This window comes from Rissa tridactyla, chromosome 1 (genome assembly GCF_028500815.1).
Source record: "Rissa tridactyla isolate bRisTri1 chromosome 1, bRisTri1.patW.cur.20221130, whole genome shotgun sequence".
Taxonomy (NCBI): domain Eukaryota; kingdom Metazoa; phylum Chordata; class Aves; order Charadriiformes; family Laridae; genus Rissa; species Rissa tridactyla.
The window spans coordinates 35,426,213-35,453,767 of NC_071466.1; the positions used below are offsets into that span (position 1 = coordinate 35,426,213).

At 40.4% G+C, this 27,555-nt stretch overlaps 2 protein-coding genes across 5 annotated transcripts; one reads left to right on the plus strand and one right to left on the minus strand.

Annotated features, from left to right (window-relative positions):
• On the minus strand, window positions 1-26,339 carry LACC1 (laccase domain containing 1). Of its 4 annotated transcripts, XM_054188014.1 has the most exons (7): window positions 11,979-12,157; window positions 10,255-11,437; window positions 6,358-6,953; window positions 4,915-5,096; window positions 4,269-4,434; window positions 2,126-2,351; window positions 1-1,681 (listed from the first exon to the last, which is right to left on the minus strand). In XM_054188014.1, exons 3-7 carry the CDS (start codon window positions 6,923-6,925, stop codon window positions 1,507-1,509), a joined length of 1,317 nt encoding a protein of 438 aa, XP_054043989.1. In that variant the 5' UTR covers window positions 6,926-6,953; window positions 10,255-11,437; window positions 11,979-12,157; the 3' UTR covers window positions 1-1,506. The 4 variants fall into 4 exon arrangements, with proteins under 4 accessions (XP_054043989.1, XP_054043993.1, XP_054043992.1 ...); XM_054188018.1 differs by lacking the exons at window positions 10,255-11,437; window positions 11,979-12,157 and adding an exon at window positions 26,191-26,339 and having other exon boundaries at window positions 6,358-6,947; XM_054188017.1 differs by lacking the exons at window positions 10,255-11,437; window positions 11,979-12,157 and adding an exon at window positions 26,191-26,339.
• On the plus strand, window positions 13,598-23,328 carry CCDC122 (coiled-coil domain containing 122). The gene is made up of 4 exons (XM_054188019.1): window positions 13,598-13,966; window positions 16,206-16,604; window positions 16,942-17,058; window positions 22,709-23,328. Exons 1-4 carry the CDS (start codon window positions 13,853-13,855, stop codon window positions 22,871-22,873), a joined length of 795 nt encoding a protein of 264 aa, XP_054043994.1. The 5' UTR covers window positions 13,598-13,852; the 3' UTR covers window positions 22,874-23,328.
• Window positions 26,340-27,555: the final 1,216 nt, after the last annotated feature.

Genomic DNA, 27,555 nt, shown 5'->3' on the forward strand with positions numbered 1-27,555 from the left:
GACTGCAGTGCTGCAGACAAAGAGGAATAATATTTCTAAAGAAGAAGTGAGAGTTGGAAGAAGCATTTTTTTGGTAGATGGTCACAATAAGAGGGTAACAGAACCAGGCTCTTCTCTGAGAAATACCATTCACAGGTTAAAGAAAACTTTTTTAAAAAGTCTGTTCTCCCAGAGGACAAGGAAACTTCTCATTTGGTCAGCTCTGAATCACAGCCCAAGAAAATGAAAAGTAGATTACTCTTCAAGCACAGATACTAGAATAACTTGGCAGATGACTGTAGAGGCAAAAGTGGCAGCATATGCCACGCGGTGCTTTGCAAAATGCGTGGTTTGAAAATCCGTCTATACGGTGCAGCCAGGGATGGAAGTGGAGCGTGAGCGAGCACTGACCTCTAGTGGACATAAAGGCCTAGAATTGGAAAAGATCGTTGAATTCAAAATACAAAATACATCATGCGGACAGTTGTCCCAAGGCTTGTGCTTGGCAACTCTGAAAGCTACTCAGCATAGTTTTACCATTAGGAAGCTCTCGCTGCCTACGTGTCAGGAACTATCGCGTCTATGGTAATGTCTTCAGGCAAATTTTTTACGTCAGAAGAAAACAGTGCTCACTTAGAATTTGCTTAGTAAGACAGATAGATAAGGCAACTATTGGTCAGTAAAATTAGCTGAGGCTAAATTCACTCTTTTTAGATATTTATTTAATAACTGGGCACTGTTGAGACCGTCTCAATGGACATTAGCAGAGCACCAATAGTTTAAAGAAAAAATTCCTAAGGCAACATGAACATACATGTCATATCATATTAACAGTTTTAGTCCTACTTTTTCTACAGTCAAAAAATACAGAATGGTGAGAGTTCGTACATTTTCAATGTCTGCCCCAAAGGAGCTTGCTTGCTTCTCAATTTCAAGTTATTTTCCACAGGAAAAGTCATGTAAGTGTTTTGGAGCTCTTCTTTAAACAAACCCAAATAAGAAAAACAATCCCACGCACATAATTCCATAAGGCGTACCTTCAGCTGAAACTCACAAAGTTGTGTGCTCTCAAACAGTTAATGTGCAATACAGGCTTCCCTTCCTTATACCAGTAATGCCATACTTAACTTCATTCAGAAGTCTCACCCAGAAGCTAATGAAGACTGTTTTTTTGTGCTTTCACCACCTTAAGACAATGAGGTTTCTGGGAAATATTTGGTCAAGAAGGCTCCAAAAAAATTGGAGCTTGCACCTGGACTTGCAGAAGGGCTTTGTCACTGGTGCGGGTTGCCCTTGTTTCCTTTGCACCCTGTCTCATACAAGAATTATTGGCACCACACTCTAGACGTTTCTTCTTGCCTCAGAATGGCAGGGAAAGGAGGAAGCAGGAGAACCGCGAGAACCGTGAATTCCCTATTGCAAGTCTGTGAAAGGAAGGAGGGAGAATTTCTACAAGGAGAGCAGGACGCCAGTCAGTGCACCAGACTTGTTGTCTAAATACTATGTGACTCTAAGAGACATACTATCTCAGTCTTTGATTGATATAAAGCCAATTTGTGTCCCAAAGTTACTGCCATCACGAAAGTGAGAGAAAAATCTATCAGGGTGGCATGCAGTACAGAAAGTGATATTTTGGTTCTGGTCCATGACAGAATCATCTTGGATGTTCTCAGGAAGAATCCCACCACTCTCAAGAAGAATCCTTAAAGAAAGAAAGAGAAACATAAAATAATATTTTTCGTAAATCCTGTCATTCCTTAAGACACTATCATTCAGACAGCACCTCAAGTACCAATTGAACAAACTGTGACAATACTGTGATTGGGACTTCCATTTTCTTTTCTTTTTTTTTTTCCTTCCAGTATTAGATTAAAATAAGTGCTTTTCTGCAACCAGTAAAACCACATTTAATTTGAACATTTGTCTATAATCCATAAACTAAAAGTGTAACAGTAACATAATAGTTGAAATCCAGCAAAAGTGAACTGATACCATTCATCCAAGATATCATTTGTTGATCTACAAAGTACTACAGAGTGCTTTAAGATGGTAAGGACCATCACCATAATCGTGATGACAATACAATATCAAAATAATTATTGATAACTAATGTGGAATTAGTCTTTTGTTCACTTAGCAGGCTTACCGTGTTGCTCTTCTAATATCAATATAAGGACTTGCAGAGTCAAATTGTCTCACACACGTCGGATCAATTCTGTGAAATTCTTTCGCTGATTCGTGAGGAAGTTTGTAGCAGCAAGGTCCTACAGATGGGCCCAGCACCACAAGGATATCTTTCACATTACAGCCATATGCAGATACCATAGCATTTACTGTGGCCATAGAAACTCCTAACAATGTGCCTTTCCACCCTGTGAGAAATGAGAGGTTGAAAAAACAAGTTGTATAAATTGTCTCTTTAATTTTACAGTAACTAAAATGTATGCTATTATTAAAGGCACAAATTAGTAGATATATTTACATCTTAAAATAAATAATTATATCTAATAATAAATAATTATTTTTTAAAAAAACCCAGCACTTTAACAACTATCTGTTTGCTGATATAATTTTGTGGAGATGGAAACTTGAGAGAAGAGTTTAGATTTGGATTCCAGAATTGCCTTTTTCCCACTGTTCTGTTTTGGGCAACTAGAGCATACCTTACAGCTTCTCTGTGCTTGAAACATTTAAATGGGAGTATGACAACAGAAATGTGTTACAGTCAGAAGTGTATTTTTATAACATGGTGTAAATGGTTTCCATGTTATTTTAGGAAAAAAAAAGGCTCAAGCTAGAGCCATTGTTTGGAATAGATAGAAGAATGCCAAGCTTTGCACTTCGGCATTGTTTGGAATAGATAGAAGAAAGCCCAACTTTGAGTTCTCATATCTCAGTTTGAGTCCCAGGAAGTCTTTGAATTGCACAGGGAGTGTGTCATAACGAAGGATAGGATATGCTAATAACTTTTCCTCTGCTTTTCTGCATCCAAAGACTGAGATGACCTTATACCTAATTGTCTTTATTTGTATACATAGCAACATGTGTTCAAGTTAAACATGAACTGAGGTGGGGTTGGACAGGAAGGGAAGGACTTAGGACAAGATAACTGGAAGCCTGGCAAGAACTGTGATGTGGGAATGAAGGCCAAAACTTGGAAGATGGAAGGCAGGAGTTCAAGCTAGAGCTGAGAGGTATGCTTGGAGAAGGCAGCGGTGTAGGTTGGGGAATGGTGTGCTGTGTCAGGGGCTAGAAAAATGAAGAGGCGGCAGAGAAATATTTAAATATTTCACAATAATTAGTTTGAACACTTACAATGTAAAACTCTTAAAACTTTCAAGAGTAGATAACATTCTCTCCATCCCTTCTCCCCATTAAAAACCACAACATTCCCCTCTCCTCCCAGACAGACATGCCACAATACTCATTCCTCTCACTTTCTCTAACCTAAGCTTGCTAGGCACAGAGCGGGACACACACCCACCCCAACCTTATTCAAGGAAAGTCAAACTTTTGATCATCTTATGATGACTCACAATCAAATTTATTTTGGCTAATTTATTGAATGTATGAAGAACTGTATGAATTAGGTTTTGTGTTCACTTGTTCTTGAACTGTATTCACAAGTTCTAGGTGGAGGTGAACCTTCCTACCTTATCAAGGGATGTACTAGCATCAAAGCTGAGGAGAAACTCTCAGCTGTGCATTCTCCTTGACCTTATAAATACAGACTTCTTTACAAAATGAAACAGCCCCGGCAGGAAAATCTCACCACAGGATACGTATTTTAGCCTAGCAGTTGGGACACCTTCTGAAATCAGACATAACTCCAGGTTGTGCTAACCATCCCCGCTTCAGTTTTATTCTCATTTATTTTGCGTCAGACTGATCCAAAATGATTGTTGGGGGCATTGGCTTTATAGCCATTTTTTACACAGGAAGTTAGACAGGGCACAAAAAGAATTATTTGGTTTTGGCTACCAGATCAGAAAAATAAATGTATACATACATAAATAATAATTATTAAAGATATAAAATAAAATTTAAAAAAAATTATAGCTTGGGAAACAAACTATTCTCAACACTAATCTTGTTTTGGCAGGATACAAACTTAACAGGTCAAACTTAACTATACTACACTTGACAAACCTAACTATATTGTTATGTGATCTTCCATTTATTCATTCTCACTCATTGGTTCTTTGGTTGCTAATTTGTAATCCTTAGTCAAAAACTCCCTTTCCAGTGGTCTCCTAGTTACTTTGATCTCCGTGACTTAAAATTCCTACCAGAATGAGCAGCACCGCAGGCTTTTCTGACAGGATCAGCAAACAGCACGGGTATGCAATCAGCACCTGGAGCCGCTATCGTAACACCTTTCTGGTTTGTAACTATTCCATCATAGCTGTCAGGCTCCGTCTTTCCCATAACACACACAGCATTAGCGTGATCAATCTGTCAAGACAAAACCAGAACACGGTCATGTTTATGGCAGCAAAAAAAACCCACTTCCAACCAATACAAGGATTTTTCTTTGGCATGAAACACTCTTCTGCACCAACTGATTACCTGTGGAAATCAGGCACTCTCTTGTTCAAATGCCATGCAGATGTATCAGTAGAAAGCCACCATAGAGGTGATGGTGTATTTTTCTTTTAAGAGAAACTGCTCTGATCATTTATCTGATTCTTCTGTTCTGTGGTAAGTTAAATGTTAGAATATACTTGGAAGAAACAGTGCTTCTCCATGTAGTGCCAAATGGCTGATAGTTTGGATGGCTTTTCCCACAGATACACTGCCAGCATAAATGTTTTAATTGTCTTGCTTCTCACAAGTTCTTGCTGAGAAAGATAAGGATAATGCCTACAGTTTTAGCCAGTGATACATGAAGGAAGATTTGGCCTGTTTACATAAATCCATTGTTTGATAAGATACCTTGACTCTGTGAAAAGTCTCTAGGTTAAATCCTGCAGCATTAGCTAGCCGGCGGAGATTTTCCTTAACAACAACTTGTGGGTCCCTCCGCTTGGAACTGCTGAAGAGATTGCAGGAGCTTAGAGTTGGTATGTAGGAGATCCCACCCATCCTTGTGGTGAACCCATGTAGGAAGATATCATCTGGAAAGGCAAAAAAGACAACAAACAACTGTTTACAACAGAAGATTGGTCCAGATATTACACGGTTTTATACTGAAGAGGCCTGGAATCAGCCAATCAAGCTGAGTCTTGCTCTACCTCGCATTTAGCTGTGGCATTTAAATTTAAGGATTCTAAGTTTCCTTCTTGCTCATAATCATAATCCCCTGAGGCCAAGATAGAGGGGTTTGAACAAAAAGGAGAACTGGCAGATTTAGCCTGACTTTTTGCAGAGTTTTAGTGTAAAATCTAGAGAAGAGGTAACTCATTGAGGAAAATGAAAGTAGATTTTTAAACAATTGTTCTAAGGCGGCATCTCCCAAGCTTTTTTGGCAAATAAAGTGCTAGTCCTCAAGACTAAACAGAATCTTAAACATCTTTTTAAAGCACACTGAAAGCACCGAAAATTTCTACAGTTATTGAAAAATCCTCTGTTTTCACTGTGCAGATCATTTATTGTGGCCTCATGCACCAAATGCAATCACTACTTTTGGGGGCGATGGAGGGGAGGGGGTCATGTGGCAAAGTTGAACACAGAAAGGTAATCCCACAACTGGTATTTTTGCTGTCTCGACAGCTGACAAGCCTAGTGACATAATCAGAGTTGAGATTCAAAATCTATTTTATATAGCGTGACCCTTACAAAGTCACGGTCAAAATCTTGAAGCACAACAAAGGCAAAGATGGCTTTAAGTTACTTATGTTCCTTTCAGGTTCTGGGTTGTTTCAGACACATTTTTAGGGAAAGACAGTTCCAAATTTTTGCAGTAGCATACCCCTGAATCCTCTGAATCATGAGACCCCCATAATCACACCGCTTGAGAGACATGCTGCAGTAAACTGGGTCATGCCATGGCAGGGACCCTGAGACATCAGTCTGCTTAACCAGGCATGCCTGAGACTGCAGACCAGGAGAAACTCCTGTCCTGCCTTTCCAGAAGATGATGGTAACTCTCAAAGTGTGTAATTCACACACAGAGGGGAGGAGATTTTACTGTCTGCAGTAATGCTCTCGCTAGACACGGCCATCTCTTTCTTCTGATTGTGCCCCAGGCCTGGAGCAGACTTTGCTGTATCTTTGCTAACACTTCCCCCTTTTACAGACATGATGCCCTATTACAACATCATACAGAGTTATTTGCTGCCTGAAGACATTTCCAAATCTTACCCATTTGGCAATTCCCTTGAAGAAGTATGCTTGCGAACAGTCTCTGTAAAATCTGTTAGCTGGGATTCTCTTTACCTGGGATCAGGGATGATCTGAGGATGGTGAGCTCCCCTTTCAGGCTCGGCAGGCTTTCCAAGTACATCTGAATCTCACTTCGGATGAGCGCCACATCCTGCGTAGGAAGCGCTTGCCCTTCACTCCAAGGTTCAGCTATCTGCAGGTTTTCACCATCAGATGCCACCTGTAAGTCCTCAAATTCAAACTGGTAGACTGCTGTAAAGAGGTGGTCTACATATACTTTCATTAAGTCTTTTCTTAAGGTAGGGAGAATTACTTTAATGATGCTTAGGTCTTTTTCATCCAGTCTTTGTTTGATGGTGTACAAAGCAGCAGCTGTAGTCAGAGAACGTACCACCTCCAGTCTTTTCTTCAGACTCTGAAAATCACTGAGAGCTGGAAGGAAGGACTCTTCTTCACCATTCCTCTCACTCCCCTGCCTCTGGCGACACATGACATAAACAAATGGAGCAGGGATGGAAAAGCATTTCTCAATAGTTTCCAGCGTGTTACGTAGTAATCCTTGGATGTTGTTCTGCAAGTTGGGTGGTAGGCTGAACAGATCTATCAGTACTGCTTCCACCATATTCCAGGATATTTAGAGAGTCCTACAACTGCCAAGTAGTCAGTAACAAAACATGAAAAACAAAAAGGGAAGACAGCACCGTTAGTCCAAACACAAAATTATACTATTAAGGCAATGCGCTCGGTAATACTGTGTAGAGCAGGTGGCATAGCAGTAATTACTGTTTTAGGACTTCCTCACTGCATCACAAGAAATTGCAGCAACAGAAAAGTAGCAGAAATGGGAATTACTATGTATTTATTTAAGTATTTAGGTATTTCCCTACCACCCCGCCTACCTCAGGTTTTTCCCAGGTCAGGGATGATAAAAGGTTAGTACATAGCATTAGATTTAATGAACCAATTAACCCACATTAGCCTAATGGATCTTCTTGACCTCTGGCTGTTGGGCCCTCCTCCACCTCCCATGAGGGCAACCAAATACAGAGGTCCCTCAGCTTGCTGGGACTGCGGGAGTTTCTCCAACAATTTTTTTTGGAGGCATTTTACACACTTATGGGTGAGGTGGAGCTCATGTCTGCTACCCCTCCTGGCAGCCTCCAGGGGTGCTGGGCTGCGAGCTCAGTGACGTCCTTCCCACAAGCCTCCACAAGACCTTTTGCACTTCTCCCTTGTGTGTTACCAAAAGCATTGACTTGCTAATTTCTGACTTCTGTGTGGAGGGGCACATGATCAGTATAGTTCTTCTTTTCAACAGGCGCAGGAACTCGGCACAGGTTACTGAAACTTTACCTAGTAGGCCAAGAAGTACAGAGAACTAAATGAAAAGAATGTAATACTGTGCAAAAATTCCTGCCTCAGTTTTTTTTCACTATGGTAGCTGCACTCTCCGCTCTGAAATCAAGGCTCGTTAAGCCAAAGTCATCCTGTAGTTCACAGCTTCTCTTGGTGGGGTTCACAGCTTGTCTTCCAGTGCTGGTGGGTTTTTTTTGGCCTTTTCTGGACTTTGTTGATTGAAGCCCAGGTAAGCTGCCTACCTGTGGAAACTTGTCCATCTGTCTCTTCCTCTCTCTCTTGTTATGAGAGCGTATTTTACATAACCTCTCAGAAGTGTTTTATTTTCTCTGTATCTGTTAATTTTTCAGTTTCCAGTATAAGCCCACAGAGGTCTGGAAGAGAAGACTATATCCCTTTGCTTTGCGAACCTATTCAGATTTCATGACTAAGAACCGTGCCTGATCTAGGAGGAATACATGCAGTTGTAGGACCTCATAATCATCAAGAGTATTCCTTAGCACCACCATATTTTTATTTTTTTTTTGCACAGTAACAAATCATGCATGAATATTAATTCCTTTGCAGGAAGAAAGGACTTGAGAATTTTTGGAGTCTTTGAAAGCAATGCTCTGCTACCAGAACTAACTGTGTCTGATGATGCCTGGCACTTTTTTCCTGCCCCAAGCCTTCATTCTGCTGTGACTACAGGCATGCTCTGGCTTCACAGCTCTTCGTTATCCTGCAAAAATACTGCTTCTGTGTGTACTTGAGGCCTACCACTATGGTGGACTTGGTGTCCTCCTGGGCATTTTATGGTAGAAAATGGATTCCCAGAGTTTCTACACTCAAATGAGAGGTCAAAGACCTTTCTGGTTTTAATGGATCATTTATTCAGAGTAGGTTTTACAGAAAACATTCTGTGTTTTCTTCATTGTTCTTTCCCCCAGACTGGAAGAAAAATAATCCTGACTGAAAATGATGTTTTCCTTTCTGCAAGTTGGATGCTTACAAAGATTAATTATTGACTATCAAAACATGTGAACTAAAAGTATCAAAGTGTGACGGCAGATAAAAGCATCTGCCAAAGAATTTATGACTCTTGATTTTGCTCAAAGTATTATTTACACACAGCTGATAACAGATTCTAGAGAAAACAGCTTGCTAATAAAACAGTGTCAAAACAGACCCATGTCAAATACCATGACTTGGGAATTCAGGATATATCCTTCCCTACCCTGACACTCTCTGTGGGAGGCCTGTAAGAGTATGACACAATCCCAATCCAGGTATAGCCAATAGCCCCAGCAAAGACAGCACAACAGAGGGGTGTAGTGGAAAAACAGATTATTGCACCACTTCAGATATGTCAGTAGTGGAAGGTAAGCAGAGTTCACTGTTGTCCTCATACTTCCCCGGAAAAATATCACCAAAGAAAGGGTGGAAGGAAAGTGTTTGCGGAGGGAGAGGTAATTGCCTACATTGTTATTAAGTCGTGTGTTGCAAAAAGTCCACAGGGTCAATTATTGGGATGTACACAAAGAAACGATGGGGCTGATTCACCCTTGTATCCTTCCAGTTTTGCATCACAGAGTCCCACTGAGGTCAGTGGTGTCACAAGTAAATTTGCTGATAGTCGTAATAAATATTTTTGACACCTTTCTAAGTCCCCCAACAAAAACCTTCTCAAAACACGGGCTTGCCAAATGCAGCAATGTTTTAGCTTATGAGAAATGCATTCGTGGTTATTCAGGTTTTAAGTAACATGCTCTAGAGTCCCAGTGTTCCATGGAAAGTCTCCCTGCGTGTAACCACATCAGGAAAGATTAAGTGCATTTATTAAGGAGTTGCTCATTTCAGTACACAATGCAAGGCAAATACTTGCACAAACTTGAAACCAAGGCCACCCATGAGCTGTTTCGCTCACTCTCTGAAACTCTGTCAGTACAAACATTTGGAGGGTAAAAAGATTCTCTTGCACAGACATCAAGAAAATCAAAGAAAATGACAGATAACAAGAGGAGAGGTGGGGAGGGCAACAAGAGTGAAAAGGAGAAAGGCAAAGTGAAGACAGAGAAGAAACAATGAAGGAAATAAAACCAGCCTGCAGAGAAGAGAGAGCTCAGGGAGGAAAAAGATCCAAACAGCAACTTTTGAAAACCTCAGAAATCTAATTCTAAGAGCTCACTGCTGGTCAAGACAAGGCTGCCGGCAATTTCCTGTGCCTTTGAATCCTACTGGTCACCTTATCTTCTTACAGAAGCACAGAGAACTGATATTGTTTGGGGAAAATTAAAAAGGCAAGAAATATTTAACGTCTGCCATAGTAAGATTCCCAGAGAACGCAAACAGGTCATTAAAGCAGCCCAAATAAACTGGGGGGATAAGAGCATATTTGCAATAAAATTTTAACAACAGCAAAGACAAAAAAATGGGGAAAAAAAAGAAATACATAAAAACCTCTTAAGTTGGATTAAAATAAAACCTTCTGCCTCTCTTAACTTAGGGATATTTAGGCAAGGTTGAAGAAACATAAATCAGCACTCACAATGAAAATACTGAAACACATGCAGTTCTCATAAAGAAACTCAGTTTAAAACACAGGAATCTACTTACACAGGTAGGCAATCCTTTTAAACTCTTGAAAGGTATCATCTGATACAAATGCACACTACCAGCTTTATATACCTCACTTCTCACTGTCAGTCTTGCAGCAGATTTGTACAAGATGGAAATTCCTATTCTAGGTAAGATTGGAGTGGGAACCTGTATTTCTTCTTTATGATGAGACCCTGCTTTGTTGCTGTCAGTATCCACAGGAAATAACAAACTCTACTGAAAGGCACCAACATGATTAAGTGCCTGGGCAGCATTAAACACGGAAGCAGTATTAACCCTGCCACGTAGCTCACTGCTGTAATCACACGTGCTAATGCATCGGCTTTGCATAATCTCAAAGAGATTCAGAAATGTACAGCGTAGCAAAACAGAACAAGAACACAACAAAGTTTAAGGAAAACTTCTGCAGACTGAAAGCGTTTCCTTTTCTGAGCTGTAACTGCATGTTCCCGTGAAGAATCTGGCAGTCAGTCAAGAAAAAGCATATTCAGAAGGATCCAGATAGAGAGGTTATGAGAGGCCAGTCTTCAGGGCCACAGGCCTGAAATGAGGATACCCATTTCTCCTCGCAGCAGTCAGAAATTTCGCAGAGCTCTGTAAAACAGCCTGAATGTTTTGACAGGACAACGTGAAGGTGAAAAGGCAAGTGGAGGAATTAGGGATTTGTGTCAGGCTTTGTCCAAGAGTCATATGATAATAAATATGTTTTCTCAACTGTGCTAAAATCAGTCATGACAGGTAAGTAAATGACTAAAGGACAAGGAAAAAAAAAGTAATTTTTTCATGAACAGAGGAATTGATAAAATCAGATCTCCTGTGAATTGCTGTCTTGTGTCCCCTGTTACTCCCTTCCCTTCAGCTCCAGGAAACCTGCATTTCTGCCAGATCCAGAACACTCCTGGTGAGTCCCCCGCCGTTTCTCCTCCTGCTTTTCCTTCCAGCAGATGCTGGCAGAGGGATGAGCGCTGAATCCTCCTGGCTCTCCCTCCCAAGGAGAACCGAAGTGGGGATCTTGTCCAGACCCACCCAGACACCTATTTCCATGAAGTCTGCAGGAATCGGTTTTGATTCCTCTGAAAGCTCTGAGGCTTTCCACCCCACTGTCAAATGTGTCTGAACTAGGTCATTAAAAATTAACAGCGGGACTTGATGGAAGGAGACCAAAACAACCATTTTCTTTCTAAAGAAGAAAAAAATAATTACTGGGGTTATTTTTGGTGCAGAATGCTGAGACAGGATAAAGAAAAGGTCAGAAAAATATCCAGGATACAAAATGATATTGAAAAATGACAGTTTGACATTATGGCTCTGGCTGAAGCGTTATACTCAACTTCTGCCATTTCAAAAAAGGATGAAATAAACAGATTGTATGCAGAGATGAGCAATTATATTATAAAAATTGTGGGATTTAGGGTTAAAATTCCTTAACCTGGAGTTCAGAGGAATATGAGTGGGCACCAGACAAGTCCATGGCTATAAAACAGGAGAAACTGGGCCACCTTTCTTCTTCCTTGTAACCCAAAGGTGCCCAGCAAAACTTATGTTCTCTGCAGCGTATATCAAACACTAACAAACTATGACTGAAAATGTAGTTTAATACAATGAATTACGCAAGTCGGGAAATTTAAAAGGGGAAAAAAAAAAAAAGCGAAGTAAAACTCCTCGGTCACAGGGCAGGCCAGGCCGCGCTACTGCTACGGGCCCCACCGCTAAGCACGCACCCACTTCTGAGGGGATAAGCTGTTCCCTCAGTTCTTCCTCCGTCTCCTGCCGGGGACAGCCCCCTCTCCCGGCTCTCCGTGCCCCTCGGCCGCCGCTGAGGGCCGTGCTCCCCTCACGCCGCTCCCCGCCGCTCGACTTCCCTCGCTGAAGTTCTCCGACGCTCCCTAAGTCCCCAGACGCCGCGCGGTGGGGACGGCCCTTGCGCGACGCTCCCCGGGCCTTGGCGGGCGCCGCGCGCGCGGCGGTTTGGGCGGGAAGGGGCGGAGTCGCGGCGGTTGTTGCAGCCGCCGCCGCTGAGGGGGCGGTGGCGGCGTGAGGGGGCGGTGGGCGCTGCTCGGTTTCCCCGCCCCGGTGGCGGCCGGGTAGGTAGCCGGAGGGGGCGGCCTCGTCTTGCCAGGGTGCCTGGCATCGCTCGATTCGCCCTTCAGTGCCTTTGGAGGGTTTGGGACTGCGTGCGGCAGGGGCAGGCCTGCCTGGATGTGTGGAGCGCTTGAGGGGGTTAGGGAGAAGTGAGGGGTGCCGGGACAACGGTTGCAACAGCCTTAAATATGAAATGATTGATGCGGTTTCCTAGTCAAGACTACAAACCTTCAGGCACAGTTCGTGGGTCACAGAACGGTAGGGGTTGGAAGGCACCTGTGGAGATAATCTAGTCCAACTTCCTGACAAAGCAGATTCACCTGGAGCAAGTTGGACAGGAACACGTCCAGGCGGGTTTTGAATATCTCCAGAGAAGGAGACTCCACCACCTCTCTGGGCAGCCTGTTCCAGTGCTCTGGCACCCTCAAAGTAAAGAAGTTTTTCCTCATGTTGAGATGGAATTTCTTGTGTTCCAGTTTGTGCCCATTGCCCCTTGTCACCAGGCACCGCTGAGAAGAGTCTGGCCCCATTCTCTTGACACCCGCCCTTTAGATATTGATAAGCATTGATGAGCTCCCCTCTCAGTCTTTTCTTCTCCATGCTAAACAGAGCCAGGTCTCTCAGCCTTTCCTCCTAAGAGAGGTGTTCCAGTCCCCTGATTATCTTTGTAGCCCTCTGCTGGATTCTCTACAGTAGTTCCTTTTCTTTCTTGAACCGGGGAGCCCAGAACTGGACACAGTACTCCAGCTGTGGTCTCACCAGGACAGAGTAGAGGGGGAGGATGACCTCCCTTGACCTGCTGGCCACACTTTTCTGAATGCACCCCAGGATGCCACTGGCTGCCTTGGGTCATCTGAGTGCCATTTAATGTGTTGGGCCTGAAGATGGGCTTTATATGTGCCAGACTTGTTGCATTTTCCTGGGAGTTTGATGTCACTTTATATAACAATACAGATTTTCTTGATTAGCTTATTCTATCCAAAATGATACAAAAATAGTACTAAATATTTTCTAATCTTGGGGGGGGGGGCGGGGGGGATCTTTACAGACTTAGTCTGACAGCTTTCTCGCGTTCTAGTTTATCTTATATTAAGGATAGTTTAATAGTTAATGTAGCAGACAATTCCAGTATGGTAACTGCAATAATGTAAATATTCAGGCTAAATATAAGAGCATGCTCTCATGCATTTAAGATGCTCTTAAGACATCTGTGTCTGTATTCATAAACTGAGGATCTGTCCTGCAGAGAAGCCAGAACACTGCAATAGTTGATTTTATAAAATTCTGCAAGAAAGAGTTATAATTCTCAATCATTGGCTTTCGGCATCCACTCATTAGTAACTTGTTTTTGTTTATAAAAAATGAACCAAATTAAAGAATGTTTTGATCTGGGATCCCACAGGAAAGGCATTAATATTATTCTCCTTCATTAATAGTGAGGAATTAAATAGAATGAAGATAAAACAATTCACTTCTTTTTTTGTGTCCTTATAGTTCTGCACTTTTGTCTAAAATGGCCAAGCAAAATTCTCCATCACTAATTGAAGTTGTAAAACAAGTTGCAGAGCAGCAGCATTCACAAGCGTCAGAGATAGAAAAAAGCAAAACAATTCTTTTCCAATTGCAGGTAATAAACCTTATTTAGAGTAGGTAATTTAATTTTTTTCATTAGATGGGGAAGTATTCCTATGAGCAAGAGAAGCTGATGGTACCTAATTTTTTCTGTGTGCTTGCATTTAAGTGTTCAGAACAGCAGTTCTGTTCCTGAATATTGCATTTAGGCTTCACCAAAACTGTATGTGTATTGATATTTGTAAGGCTGCAACTTAGCCTTATAATAACTAGCCTTACAAATAACTGAGACTAAGGTTTTAGCAGAAGCTTTTATTTTTTTATTTGGAAAAATTAAACCAAACCAAAGCCCAAAATACACTGAGACAGCAAACACCCACAAACTCAATAAAAAGTTAGAGCTCTTTGACTTTTTCATGGTGATTTCCTGAGAAATTAATGGGGAAAAAAATTTTAAAAGCATCATTTTTGGCAGATTTTCACCAGACTTAGCATTTTTTCTTGGCACCTTTTTGATACAAAATACTTTTTTTTTTCTGTGCGTTTGATGTGGGTATCCTAAATAGTCATTAAATACTGGTTTTATTTAGTAATATTTTGTAGAACATTAGATACATGTAGTTTTTGTGAAGACTGTATAACCATTTCTGTTCTAATCTCATAGAATTTATGAAGCTTTCAGTTATTATTTAATCTTTGAGATCGAATTTCTATTGGGAGACTTACATTTGAGTCTGAGGAAAGACACAATAGTATTCAGGCATTTTTGAGCATGGGAGAATGCAAACGGAAATAGTAGAGTTCCAATTATTATGTCTGTGAATAGCCCTACAACTAAAATGATGTTTGAAATTTTGTACAAAGATAACTTTTAATGCTTAGGAGTGTCAATTGACTGGCCACACCTTGCATGAAGCGTTCTCCTAGTTATATACCATCTCATAATATAGTATGATGATGCTGCAACAATTAATTTGTGATCAAAGAATTTAAACAAGCATCTGTTTTCAAAAAACCCCACAGAACTTTACAGCCCTAGGTAATTAAGGTAGCTCATTTATTTTCTTCCTCATCCACGCCTTTTCCTTTTTCTTTCAACAAAGCCCAAACTCTAGGAAATTCCATACAAACATTACTGTTAGCAGAACAGTGAAGTTAAAAAATTAGGAACTTGAAGTTAAAATGCAGAACTGCTTTTTCATCTTTGCATCTATTCCCATGTGTTCATGTCACAGAAGACGTGGAAAACAGTAATTTACTTCCAAAATTTAAGATCTTTGCCATTAAAATCTTTTGCTTTCCTGTCCTCAGTAAATGGTGGCTGGCACTCATACAAAACCTGCTAAAACTGCATCCCGATTTCAAAATTAAAAGTTACACCAAACCTTTTTGTTCTTAACAGTTAATGATGTCTTAATCTGTTAAAGACATTGAGTAAGAGATTTCATAGCACTCATATTGCTTCCATTAGGGAAAAGATAATAGGTGACATAAATCACAATGCTAATTCTCTCACTTAATGCTCTACTGTTGGCTGTTACTTTGGGTGGGATTCGTCATAGCTAGTTTACATCACCTACAACTCAGATATTAAACTCCGTATTAGTCATCTAGACTCCCTTCATAGTCAACAAACAGAGACAAACATTTCCGAGGGAGCAATTCAGCCCTCCCATTTTAGACTTCTTATGATGGGTTGAAGCACTACTTCCTGAATTTGTTCACTTCGCATCAGTGAGAAGATGCAGAGGCCTTTTTAGGACTAGATGCCGATTTCTTAGGGGGTTAAAATAGCTGTGATTAATCCTACTCTCAAATACTACTGTGATGAAGATGGGATTAAAAACTTCAGTAGGACAGGCAGGTTAAGCTCCATCATCTCAAACACCCATCTATGTGTTTGTGTGGGTTTGTAAGTGATTTTTCGTATCATTAGTTATTTTTAGCTTGATTTGGACTATACCAGATTTTGGCTCTAAACAAACATTAGGACTGGGTTTGATCTGTCATGTCCTATGTATCTTGCAAATATGAGGAATTTAAAGTAATTTCAAGGTTACTTTATTTCATATTTTAGACTCAATCTAAGGGAAGAAGTTTAAGATAGTATTCTTTCACTGTGCCTCTAAGGTGATGATTTTAGGAAATGGAACTCTAATTATCTTCCATTCAAGCCACATTAAACAAGTGAAAAAGAAGACTGTTGAAAAAATATAAATTACAGTGTTTAACTAGATCTAACCCTAGTATCTTCTCAAAAAATGTTCTTAAGTGAACACTGAAATATTTTACAGGCAAAGTTTCAGGAACTAGAAAAAGAAATGGATTCTATTTTATTAGAAACGAAGACAACAGAAAGGGAACTATATCTGCAAGATGATGCCATAGAAGTGACAAAATATCACTGTGAAAATCTGGAGGCCCAAGTCAGAGCTCTATATTCTGAAAATTTAAAGCTGAGGCATGATGCAGAAACAATACAAGAAGAGTTTGAGATGACATTTGCAAGAAATAATGAATATCGGGAAAAAATAAAGGCTCATAAACATCTCTTTTGGGAGATGGAAAGTAAAATGCCGGTTATGATTGAGCTTGCTAAAAAGAAAGCTGTTGTTAAGCAATTAAAGACAAAAAAAGAGGAGTTAATGCGTGATCTCCAGAATCCAGAAGGATCTGTTATAAAACAAGTGCAGGTACTATATTTCCTCTTAGATACTTTTCCTATTGTGTGAAATAATTCTGACACAGTTTAACTAATATGCTTATTTTGTCTAATATGTTTATGGTTCATGAGGGACTTACTATGGGGAATATAGATAAATTATAATGCTACATTAATTGAAGAAATTTTGACTTCAGTATGCAGTAAAAAAAAAAACTTTAAAAAATCATCATCCATTGTTATCTGTATATTATTACAAAAGTCATATTCATTCTACATGATGGAATGGGACATTTTTAATATGTTTAATAGATGTACTGTGCAACTTTTTAAGGAGGGGATTTCTGTATCTTGACTTACATCTGCAGGAAGAAATTACACTTTTAAAAAGGGAAATCACAACATTGAAAGAGTTCATCAATAAAAAAAAAGATTTGCTGGAAGAAGAGAAAAAAATGCATGCCAGGCTTAGAAAAGAAATTGAGGTGAGTCATTTGAATAAAATATAATTACAGTTCTCCTGACAGAATATAGATAGTGTAAATGAAGTTTAAATACTTTACACACTGTTCCTGGCCATGCATTATTATTATTATTATTATTATAAGTACATACAGTAACCATATTATCTTAAATTCTTGATACTGACAGTCTTTCTAAAATTAAGAACTTAATTGCTATCATGAGAAAAATTGAAGTTAAGAACATTTTTTCTTAAGTCTTTTAAGAAGGAGTTCGGCTGTGAACTTTTGGAATGATGTCCTGAATGGTAGTAAAGCAAAATGCACGTGTTTTTATTTCTGTAATACTTTTAAAATGCTTTAAATTTCATTGCTGACTTGATTATTAATGACTTGTTTCATGGTTCCTGGTAACTCATCAATGGGAGAATCAATTGCGCCAAGAAAATAGGACTTCCCATGAATCTCCCTAATTTAAGCTGACATTAAATTAGGGATAACACAGCAGCTCCTAATTAGCTGCCGAGATAAAATTCTGATAAATAGTTAAAACCGTCTCTTTTTAAATAATTGAACTATATTTTACATTTTGTTCCTTACTAAAATACTTTATATGCCTAGATAATTTTTAGTTTGGAAGTTTCACATCATTTATCTTGTTAGTTCAAATAAATGCCAGAAAATTTAATGAGCAAAGCTTGATAATATAAAGATTAACTGATCTAAGGTTAGCTCTATTGCCTATTGTAAAATGTAGGAGGAAAAAAGAACCATTTGTCATGTAATAGGGAACAGCAGAGAATTTTTAAAGTGAAAAGCAAAGCACAGCTACTTTATAATAAGTCTATGCTATTCAGCATCTGAGAAAACGTTTTATTATCAAGGCAACATCCTCCTAAGAAAGTTCTCTAAACCCAAAGTGAAAACAGGCCTAAAAATAGTGTTCTGTTATGTTATTGAAATCAATTTAATTAAATAGTGAAGGTTAACGTGTTCCTCTGTTTGGATTATATGATCTTTTTGTCTTGGAAGGAAGTAGGTTTTAAAATGGCATCTTTCTAGGTATTATTTCCTATTAAGAGCTCTCTGGGAAACAATCCAATTTTTAATATAAAAACTGACAATGGACAGGCAGAGACATTGATACCCAGCAGTCCTCAGCACAACTTAGGAAAGAATACTCAAGGCAAGCATGGGAATTAATTAAGATAACTTGACGCATGGAAGAGGTTGCATTGAGCTGCACTGGTGGGATTCAGCTACAGACTGCCAACACCTAAATGTGGCTATTTGAATGCAGATGACTACACAGGAGTCAGACAGGTTTCCATTATAATCACTGGAGGTGTAGTCAGTGCAGTTGATGTATCCCAGAGATCAATTCAGTTGGCCATATGTAGGTGTTTACAGTAGGATGAGCTGCATTATCTGGTCTTTCTAGACTCTATAGCATGCATTGGCTAGATTTCTAGTGATCAAAACAGGAATGTAGACATGTAGGTCACATATTCACCTCTAAAGCTAGGTGTTTTAATCTGCAGACTAACTGTACCTCAAGACTTCAGCACTTGTCATAGGACATTTACACATTGCATGGATTCTCAGCTTCTGGCACTACATGGACCAAAAGTAACTGTCCTCCTTATAACCTCGTGAAGTTCAATAAGGCCAAGTGCAAGGTCCTGCATCTGGATTGGGGCAGTCCCCAATATCAATACAGACTGGGTGATGAATTGATTCAGAGCAGCCCTGTAGAGAAGGACTTGGAGATATTAGTAGATGAAGGAAAAAGCTCAAGTGGGAGAAGGAAGTTTACAGTAAGTGGAAGAATGGACTGACCCCTTGGGAGGATTACAAAAATGCTGCCCAGAGTGTGCAGGGATGGAACAGGGAAAGCCAAGGCCGCCTTGGTATTAAACCTGCAAGGGATGTCAAGCTCAACAGGAAGGGCTTCTTTAAGTATATTGGAGGCAAAAGGAAGACCAGAGAAGTTGTGGGCCTACTGTTGAATGAGACAGGAGCCATGGTGACGGAGGATGCGGAGAAGGCAGAGTTAATGAATGCCTTCTTTGCTTTGGTCATTCCTGCTTGGCCCAGCCCTCAGGAGTCCCAGGCTTTGGGGAAAGTAACGTAGAAAGAGGAAGAGTTCCCTTGGATTGAGGAAGATTGAGTGACAGATCAGTTAGGTCCATTAGATATTCACAAGTCCATGGGCCCTGATGGGATGCACCTGAGAGTGCTGAGGGAGCTGGCGGAAGTCATTGCTGGGCCGCTCTCCATCATCTTTGAAAGGTCCTGGAGAACAGGCGAGGTGCCTGAGGACTGGAGGAAAGCCAACGTCACTCCAGTCTTCAAAAAAGGCAAGAAGGAGGAGCCGGGGAACTACAGGCTGGTCAGCCTCACCTCCATCCCTGGAAAGATGATGGGACACCTCGTTCTGGGTGTCATCTTAAGGCATGTGGAGGAAAAGAAAGCTATCAGAAGTACTCAACATGGATTCACCAAGGGGAAATCATGTCTGACTAATCTGATAGCCTTCTATGATGGCATGACTGGATGGATAGATGAGGGGAGGGCGGTAGATGTGGTCTACCTTGACTTAAGCAAGGCGTTCGACACGGTCTCCCACAGCATCCTCATAGGAAAGCTTAGGAAGAGTGGGCTAGATGAATGGACAATAAGGTGGATAGATGACTGGTTGAAAGACAGAGCTCAGAGGGTCGTGATTAGGGGCACAGAGTCTAGTTGGAGGTCAGTGACGAGTGGTGTTCCCCAGGGGTCAGTACTGGGTCCAGTCCTCTTCAATATATTCATCAATGACCTGGACGAGGGGATAGAGTGCACCCTCAGCAAGTTCGCTGATGACACAAAGCTGGGGGCAGTGGCTGACACACTGGAAGGCTGGGCCGCCATACAGAGAGACCTGGACAGGTTGTAGAGTTGCAGAGAGGAACCTTATGAAATTCAACAAGGGCAAGTGTAGGGTGCTGCACCTGGGGAGGAATAACCCCACACACCAGTACAAGTTGGGGGCTGACCTGCTGGAGAGCCCTTTCAGCTGAAAGAGACCTGGGAGTCCTGGTGGACAGCAGGATAACCATGAGCCAGCAATGTGCCCTTGTGGCCAAGAAGGCCAATGGCATCCTGGGGTGCATCAAGAAGAGTGTGGCCAGCAGGTCGAGGGAGGTCATCCTCCCCCTCTACTCTGCCTTGGTGAGGCTGCACCTGGAGTACTGTGTCCAGTTCTGGGCTCCCCAGTTCAAGAGGGACAGGGAACTGCTGGAGAGGGAACAGCCAAGGGCTACAAAGATGATTAGGGGGCTGGAACACCTCTCTTATGAAGAAAGACTGAGGGATTTGGGTCTCTTCAGTCTGGAAAAAAGACGACTGAGGGGGGACCTTATCAACATTTGTAAATACTTAAAGGGTGGGTGTCAGGAGGATGGGGCCAGGCTCTTTTCAGTGGTGCCCAGTGATGTGACAAGAGGTAATGGGCACAAGCTTGAGCACAGGAAGCTCCACCTAAACATGAGGAGGAACTTCTTGACTTTGAGGGTGGCAGAGCACTGGAGAAGGCTTCCCAGAGAGGTGGTGGAGTCTCCGTCTCTGGAGACATTCAAAACCCGCCTGGACGTGTTCCTGTGCAACCTGCTCTAGGTGACCCTGCTCTGGCAGGGGGGTTGGACTAGATGATCTCCAGAGGTCCCTTCCAACCCTATAATTCTATGATTCTATGAAAAGCTTGACATGAGTTGGCAATGTGCGCTTGCAGCCCAGAAGGCCAACTGTATCCTGGGCTGCATCAAAAGAAGTGTGGCCAGCAAGTTGAGGGAGGTGATTCTGCCCTTCTGCTCCGCTCTGGTGAGACCCCACCTGGAGTACTGCATCCAGCTCTGGAGCCCTCAGCACAAGAAAGACGTGGATCTGTTGGAGCAGGTCCAGAGGAGGGCCACAGAGATGGTCAGGGGGCTGGAGTAACTCCCCTATGAAGAAGGGCTGAAAGAGTTGGGGTTGTTCAGCCTGGAGAATGGAAAGTGCCAGGCAGACCTTATTACAGCCTTTGAATATACAATATAAGGGTGCTTGTAAGAAAGATGGAGAAAGGCTTTTTACCAGGGCCCGTAGTGACGGTTTTAAATGGTTGATAGAAGGTAGATCTAGATTGGACATAATGAAGATTTTTTTTTTTTACAATGAGGCTGGTGAGACACTTCAGCAGTTTGCCCAGAGAAGTTGTCATCATTAGAAGTGTTAACGGTCAGGTTGGATGAGGCTTTGAGCAACCTGATGTAGTGAAATATGTCCCTGACCATGGCAGGGGTTCGGGCTCTTCCCCCCACATGAGATTGCAGCTGTATTATTCTTTGCAGATGCTTGTTTATCCTGTCCTTGAAGTACCCCAGTGATGGAGATTCCATGAGTGGCCAAACATTTTTTTCTAATGGTTAATTTATATGTACACAAGGCCCAGTAAAAACAGCAATATTCTGCCTCCCCTCTCTCCAGTAAGCAGATGAGTGCTCCCTGCGTCATCAGATATGCCAGACAGTTCCCAATAATGATGCCAGAGACACATTTCTAAAAAAAGCAGATAATATTGATCATAGATGTTTCAGGGTCTTTTGTACAGTCCTAGTGATGTTCAGATCCTGCATGCACTCATTCAGATGAGTGAATCTGACAGTATCCCCCAAAAAGTTTTGAAGGATTGTAGTGGAGAGCCAGGCAACATGAAGAAAGACAACCCATCACCACTAAAATTAGGCAGTGTAATTTGTAAAACATTAGTGAGGGTAAGAGTTAGTTATACATGAAATTTGGGCAGCAAGACTCGCAGGAAGTCACTGGCAATGCTGTAGTTCTGATGCAGCTGTACATTGTCATGTGAGTGTTAAATACAGCGTAATAACCTTTCAATAAGCAGACACAAGAATAATTATACACTACCACTCATATGCCATTCAAACTAGCGTAAGTAAGCCCAAATATTCATTAAGTGAATACCCATTATTTCAATTTTTATTATAGTGAACATTTCATGCTTTTATACTTCATAATGCAAATCTTCAGAGGGTTGTCTGCAGCAACCATTCTTCATATAAGGCAGCAATGGGGGAAAAATTGATATAGTACTGCATTGCCACAGTATTGCCTTTCTAAGAGAAACATACCTTTTTAAGTGCAGTGCTATTACAGCCATCTGGGTTATCTCATTTGTATGCTAATTTATACTTAAACACGCTTGTCAAAGAATTAAAATTTCTTCCTTTCTCACGTCTCACTCTGGAGCCTGAAATCTTCCACGTACAAAGGGTTGCCCCAGCTGTGAGATGCTGACTCTTTGGCTGGGATTTACTCTGTTAAAGTTTAGACATCTACAAAGCAGATATTCACATTGAACTCCTCACTTAAGCTCTTAGCAGGACAGAGCTTTTCTTTCCCTTAGTGGGAAAGAGAGACACAATTCATTTTGTCCTAAAGCAGATACCTGAAATCAGTCAGACGAGTTGCTTTCTACGTGTCTGTGTCTCTTCAGTAACTCTAAAGTGAATGTGGAATGACTTGGTCAAATATCAGAATCTACACTTAGACAGAGTTGGGTGAGCTGAACCCACCTCTGTAAATAGTTTTACTTGAAAGAAATTTCGAAGTGAATTTTATTCTATTTTATTAGGTACAGAATAAAAGATACGATGCTATTCTAAAACGTTTGCATTGCCAACTGAACAAACTCCATTCAAATAAAAGGCAATGGCACTGGAACATTCAGCAGTTGGAGAAGAAGGCAGCAGAACTAAGAAAGCGTCTTGGAGTAGTGGGGTTACAAAGTAGCACATAAAACAAACCTAACAAAGCTACAAAGTGGGTAATCTGTTCCAGACAAAGGAGTTTGTTTTTTTTTCTAGAAATACTACAAATAGTAAAGTAGCCCAATATGTGGGCCCACGCTCAGTGATTTTTTTCTTTTTAAAGTTTTTCTCCCTTTCATTCTGTGGCCTAAACTAAGCTGTGTTCAATCTGTAATGTGTTGGAATAACTGCTTTTATTTTTTACTGTAGCCAGAGGCTGTTCAGGAAGAAAGTTATTAACATTTCCATGTGTTTCCATAATATGTGCCCATTTTATCTAAAAAGTCATTTGAAGTCAACCAAATATTTGAGGAGTTCCTTTTGATTTGATTAGATCTTTGAAGATTGAGATTTACATTGGTTTTCCTACAGAGAAATTAGTATCGGTGTATATTTGCATTCTTGAGATACCAAAATTCCAGATCTTTTATCCACATCCCTTATTATTTCAACCTACTGAGGAACTCTGAAAGCTCTAATGGCCTGTGTTTTGCTGTGCGTGAAAATCTTATAGAGGATGTTACAGCCTATTTGCCCTGTATCTGCCACGATGTCCTAGCATGAGGGACAAGGAGGACATAGGCTGTCCAGCTATAAAAGGCTTAGGAACAAGTACGCTCAGAATGGGGCTTCAGGTAATCTGACTTCAACTCGTTTAGTATATGTTATCAAAGCGGAATGAGTAGGTAAAGACGGTACTGGGCAGCTTTTAAAATGGAACAACTCACCCTCTAGAAATAGGAATGCATTATAGATGATTGATTATAGAGGAACTTACTATGTGGAGGAGCTTAACTAAGTACTACTAGCCATCAACATCTAAGTGCCTAATGTTCGGTAAGATGATTCTTAACATAAATGATGACCTATTAAAAATTCCAGTTAAAATAGTAGTGAACAGTAGACATTTTTCTTTGCCTTCTTTTTATTACATGTTTGGCATTTGAGGAATTTACAGTACTTTCTCTGTTCTTACACTTAGGTAATAGTTCTGACTGGACATAACCTGTAACATTTATATGTTCTACGGAAGTAGCTTTTTATTTGATGTGTTGTCTTGAATAATTTAGATTTATCTTTACTCTTGAGTATAAAATGAAGATTTAAGCAAATTGAGTATTTACTGTGGAAAATGTTAAACTGCCTATATTGGTGGCTTAGGAAAGCAAAATTTAAAGTGCAGTGCTATTACTTGTGTTAGAACATTCATATATTCATGTATATTTACATTTTCCTTATTATGTTATTGCACTTAATGTAAAGTTATTTTAAGCAATATGCTGACTCATGAAGGTGCTCTCTCAACATTGTTAGACTCTCCAGCTTGTTTGGCTTGGTCTTTTTTGTTTGCAATATTATCAGCCAAGCTACTTTCATTAAAATAATAATGTAGAAATGAAAACCACAATATCCTATGTTATAGTAACAGTAATGTGATATGAATAATTTGCTAGACCTGCATTTTCCTTGTTCCTTTTCATAAATCCCTGTAAGTTTCAGTATCTCATATTACTTTTATGCATCTTTTGTACACGTTTTGAAATTGTTTAGTATAATTTAATAAAGGTGAATACAAGAGCTGTATGTAATACTCATGTTAATGCTGTATACAGAGGAAATGTTCCCTTCTACACAGAGACCTTCCTGTTGTCCAAGGCCTAAGTTGTCTAATACTCATTTTTGCTCTGTTCTTTGCAAGAGAACTGATGTTCTTGTCCACTGGGACCCTTGACCCCCTTCAAGGGACCTCATCTATCAAAGGTGTATTCCTTCTTTTTCCTCAGTGTAAAATTTGTTTTTTCAGTATACATATTTAAATGGACTAAACTTATCTCAGTTGTGTCTCAAATACTCTGGTAACTATAGAGGATTCCCCTGCATCTGGTAATAGCTGAATTCTGTATCAAAAAGAGCCCTGGCCACTTGTGATTCCCTCCAATTCATGTCCTGGTTTTCCCAAGAAGAAACTCATCTGTGCAGGCCAGAAGGGAGCTGCTGCATGGTTTTGCTGTATCCCCATAGGAATGGTGGGAGCTTTGGAAATTAAAGTACATCTCAGCTTCTCAGCTTTCCTGGCACAAAATGTAGCTATGTGTGTCTGTGCTCTGTATAACTGTTATGCTCTCATGTAATTAAAAAAAATTAAGTTTATCTTTAATTTCATATCAAACAAAAATACTAGTATTAGTCTTAATACCAATACCTGTGGAAATGTGTTAGCCAGTCCCTAATCCATTTTACTTATGCCTTGATGACTATTATATAGAGTGTGAACTCTAATACAAATGTTGTTTAGTATGAAGTCTACCACATTGCAAAAAGTCTGTTTGATCTCTAAAATAACTTGTTATAAGGACTCTGATTGTTACTGTCATCCTGTATCACTGTCCTAGTTAAATGCCACAATTATAATCACTCTTCTCACATAAACATACTATTTATGTGTTTAACTCAACTGCCTTGACACCTGAGTTGATTCATCTCTAATCTTCGAAGCTTTGATTGTCCTCAGTCCCCACCAAACTTGTAAAAGTTTAGTCACCGAGTACACCTGAAATCTGCATTCAGTCATTTCATGTGCTAAATACCACATTTTACACATTTGATAAAATATCAAATATATTTTGCATGCTTCTGATTAAACAGAACTTTGTATCATGCGGTATTTATATATTTTCCCATGTGCAGCATTTCAAATTTAGCATTTAACATTTAACAGATAATAAATATAAGAAAGGCATACGCATTTTACTAGTGAATAGTGAATTGCAGTTAATTGCGAGAAAACCTCATCTGGGAAAAAAATCAGCTGAAACAAGGAAATATAAATTACTGCCTTCTCTAAACTATCAGTATTCTGTACAACATACGAAAAAAGAAATATATGTAGCTTTTTATAAAATGTGTAATTCCAGAAAATCCTTGCAACTTGCTGAGGCAGATTTTTCTTGGTGCAATGTTGAACAGCAGTAAGTTGATCTTGGGGCATTTTTTTCTCTTAGTAAGCAAGCACAGACAGTAGGAGAATAATTTATGATTTTTGGAGGCAAACTCGGTGAATGCACTTCGTGTTCTTTACATAAGGCTCTCCCAGCTCCCGGTGGAGAAGCGTGCTGCCAAACCCATATCAGTCATATCTGAAGATGGGTGTGGGGCTGAGGAAGGAACTCCTGGCTTCAGTGCTCTGCAGGCAACGGGGAGAGCGAGTGACTGCCCGCTCTCAACAGCAAAACAGATAACAAGCAGCAACGGACACGTAAATAAATAAGAGTGTGGAAAAACTTACCAACCAATGATTCCCACTCACCGCTTAGCAAAAGTTTGAAGCGCAGGAAGCTGGATTGATTCCAACAATATAGTGTAAATGAGTGCGAAAGCACTTGGGGAACTCCACGCTCCACAGGGAAACAATGCAGCCGTTGGATCACGTCACGTGATGCAGCAAATGTACTGATAGGTGCTAAAGGGAAGGATTTCCCCATGCTGTAAGCTGATCCTCCGCATGAAACCCTTTCATGTGACCCAACAACCTTAGGTGCTGAAGCGAAGGAAATGTGTCAGATAATACAGACATACCTACTAAGATCTTTGTTCTCATACACAACAGAAGGGGAAAGGTGAGCTGGGGACAGACGCCAATGTTACGCTGCTTTGCCTCTGTTGCAGAGTTTGCTTTGGCCCTCAGGAGGGTCACTTGCAGAGCTGTGTGGATGAGTGTGACAGTAGGTAATGCATGCTATTCTACTGTGGTTTATACACAATGCTTCAGAGGAGGAAGAAATTGTGGCCACACCATGCATTGGTGGTATGTCATGCTGCTGAGGGTGAAAAAAAAACCCTTTCAGAACTCTTACTTAATTTTCTGAAATGCATGAATATATCGTTGTCTAAGTAATTATTTGTTAAAATGCAGTTGCAGCATGTAGCTCTGAGTCACGTCAAAGCAGTAACTTCTTGAGGAATTCCAAGCAGTACTGAAATATTTTTCTTTTCATTGCCTACTTTGCGGGAGGCAAACACTTTTTCAGGGTCAGGGTTAAGGCAGTACAATGAACTGCCTCAGAAATGTGGATCGAACAAAAACAATTCACAGCCTGCTTAAAGAACCACATTCAGTTCTTTCACTTGGCTTTTTCTAGCATTTAGAGGAAGCAACATGTGGCAACCTAACAAAACTAAGACAAAAAATAAACCACAAACTGCAAAGGACAAAACAAGATAAACAAACAAAATCTCTACCCTCCCTACCCCAAAAAGAAAGATAATTGTACTGCACTTTCCCCATCTGGATGAAAGCAGACAGGAGACAGCTTTATCATGTCACTAAATATAATTCTGGTTGAAAACAGTTGCTGCAATAATGAGTAAAGGACAGTGCTCTGTGTTGAGCAGAGATTTCTCCTGTTAGGAAATTGCATGAGTGTTTCTACTTTTTGCAGTAGCTTTTTAATTTAACATAGTCTAGTTTTACATAATTCAGTAAAATTCTTTCTAAAAGAGCAGCAACCTTCTTAATATCTCATTTTATTATAAATACCATGTACTCTATATTCAAAACTTATTGACTAAATGTCGCATAAAAGCTTCAACGTTTTTCTATTATCTACACATTATATTAATTATCGTAATATATCACTTGCAGTGTTTTCAAGGAAGTTCTGAAGACTTTTCT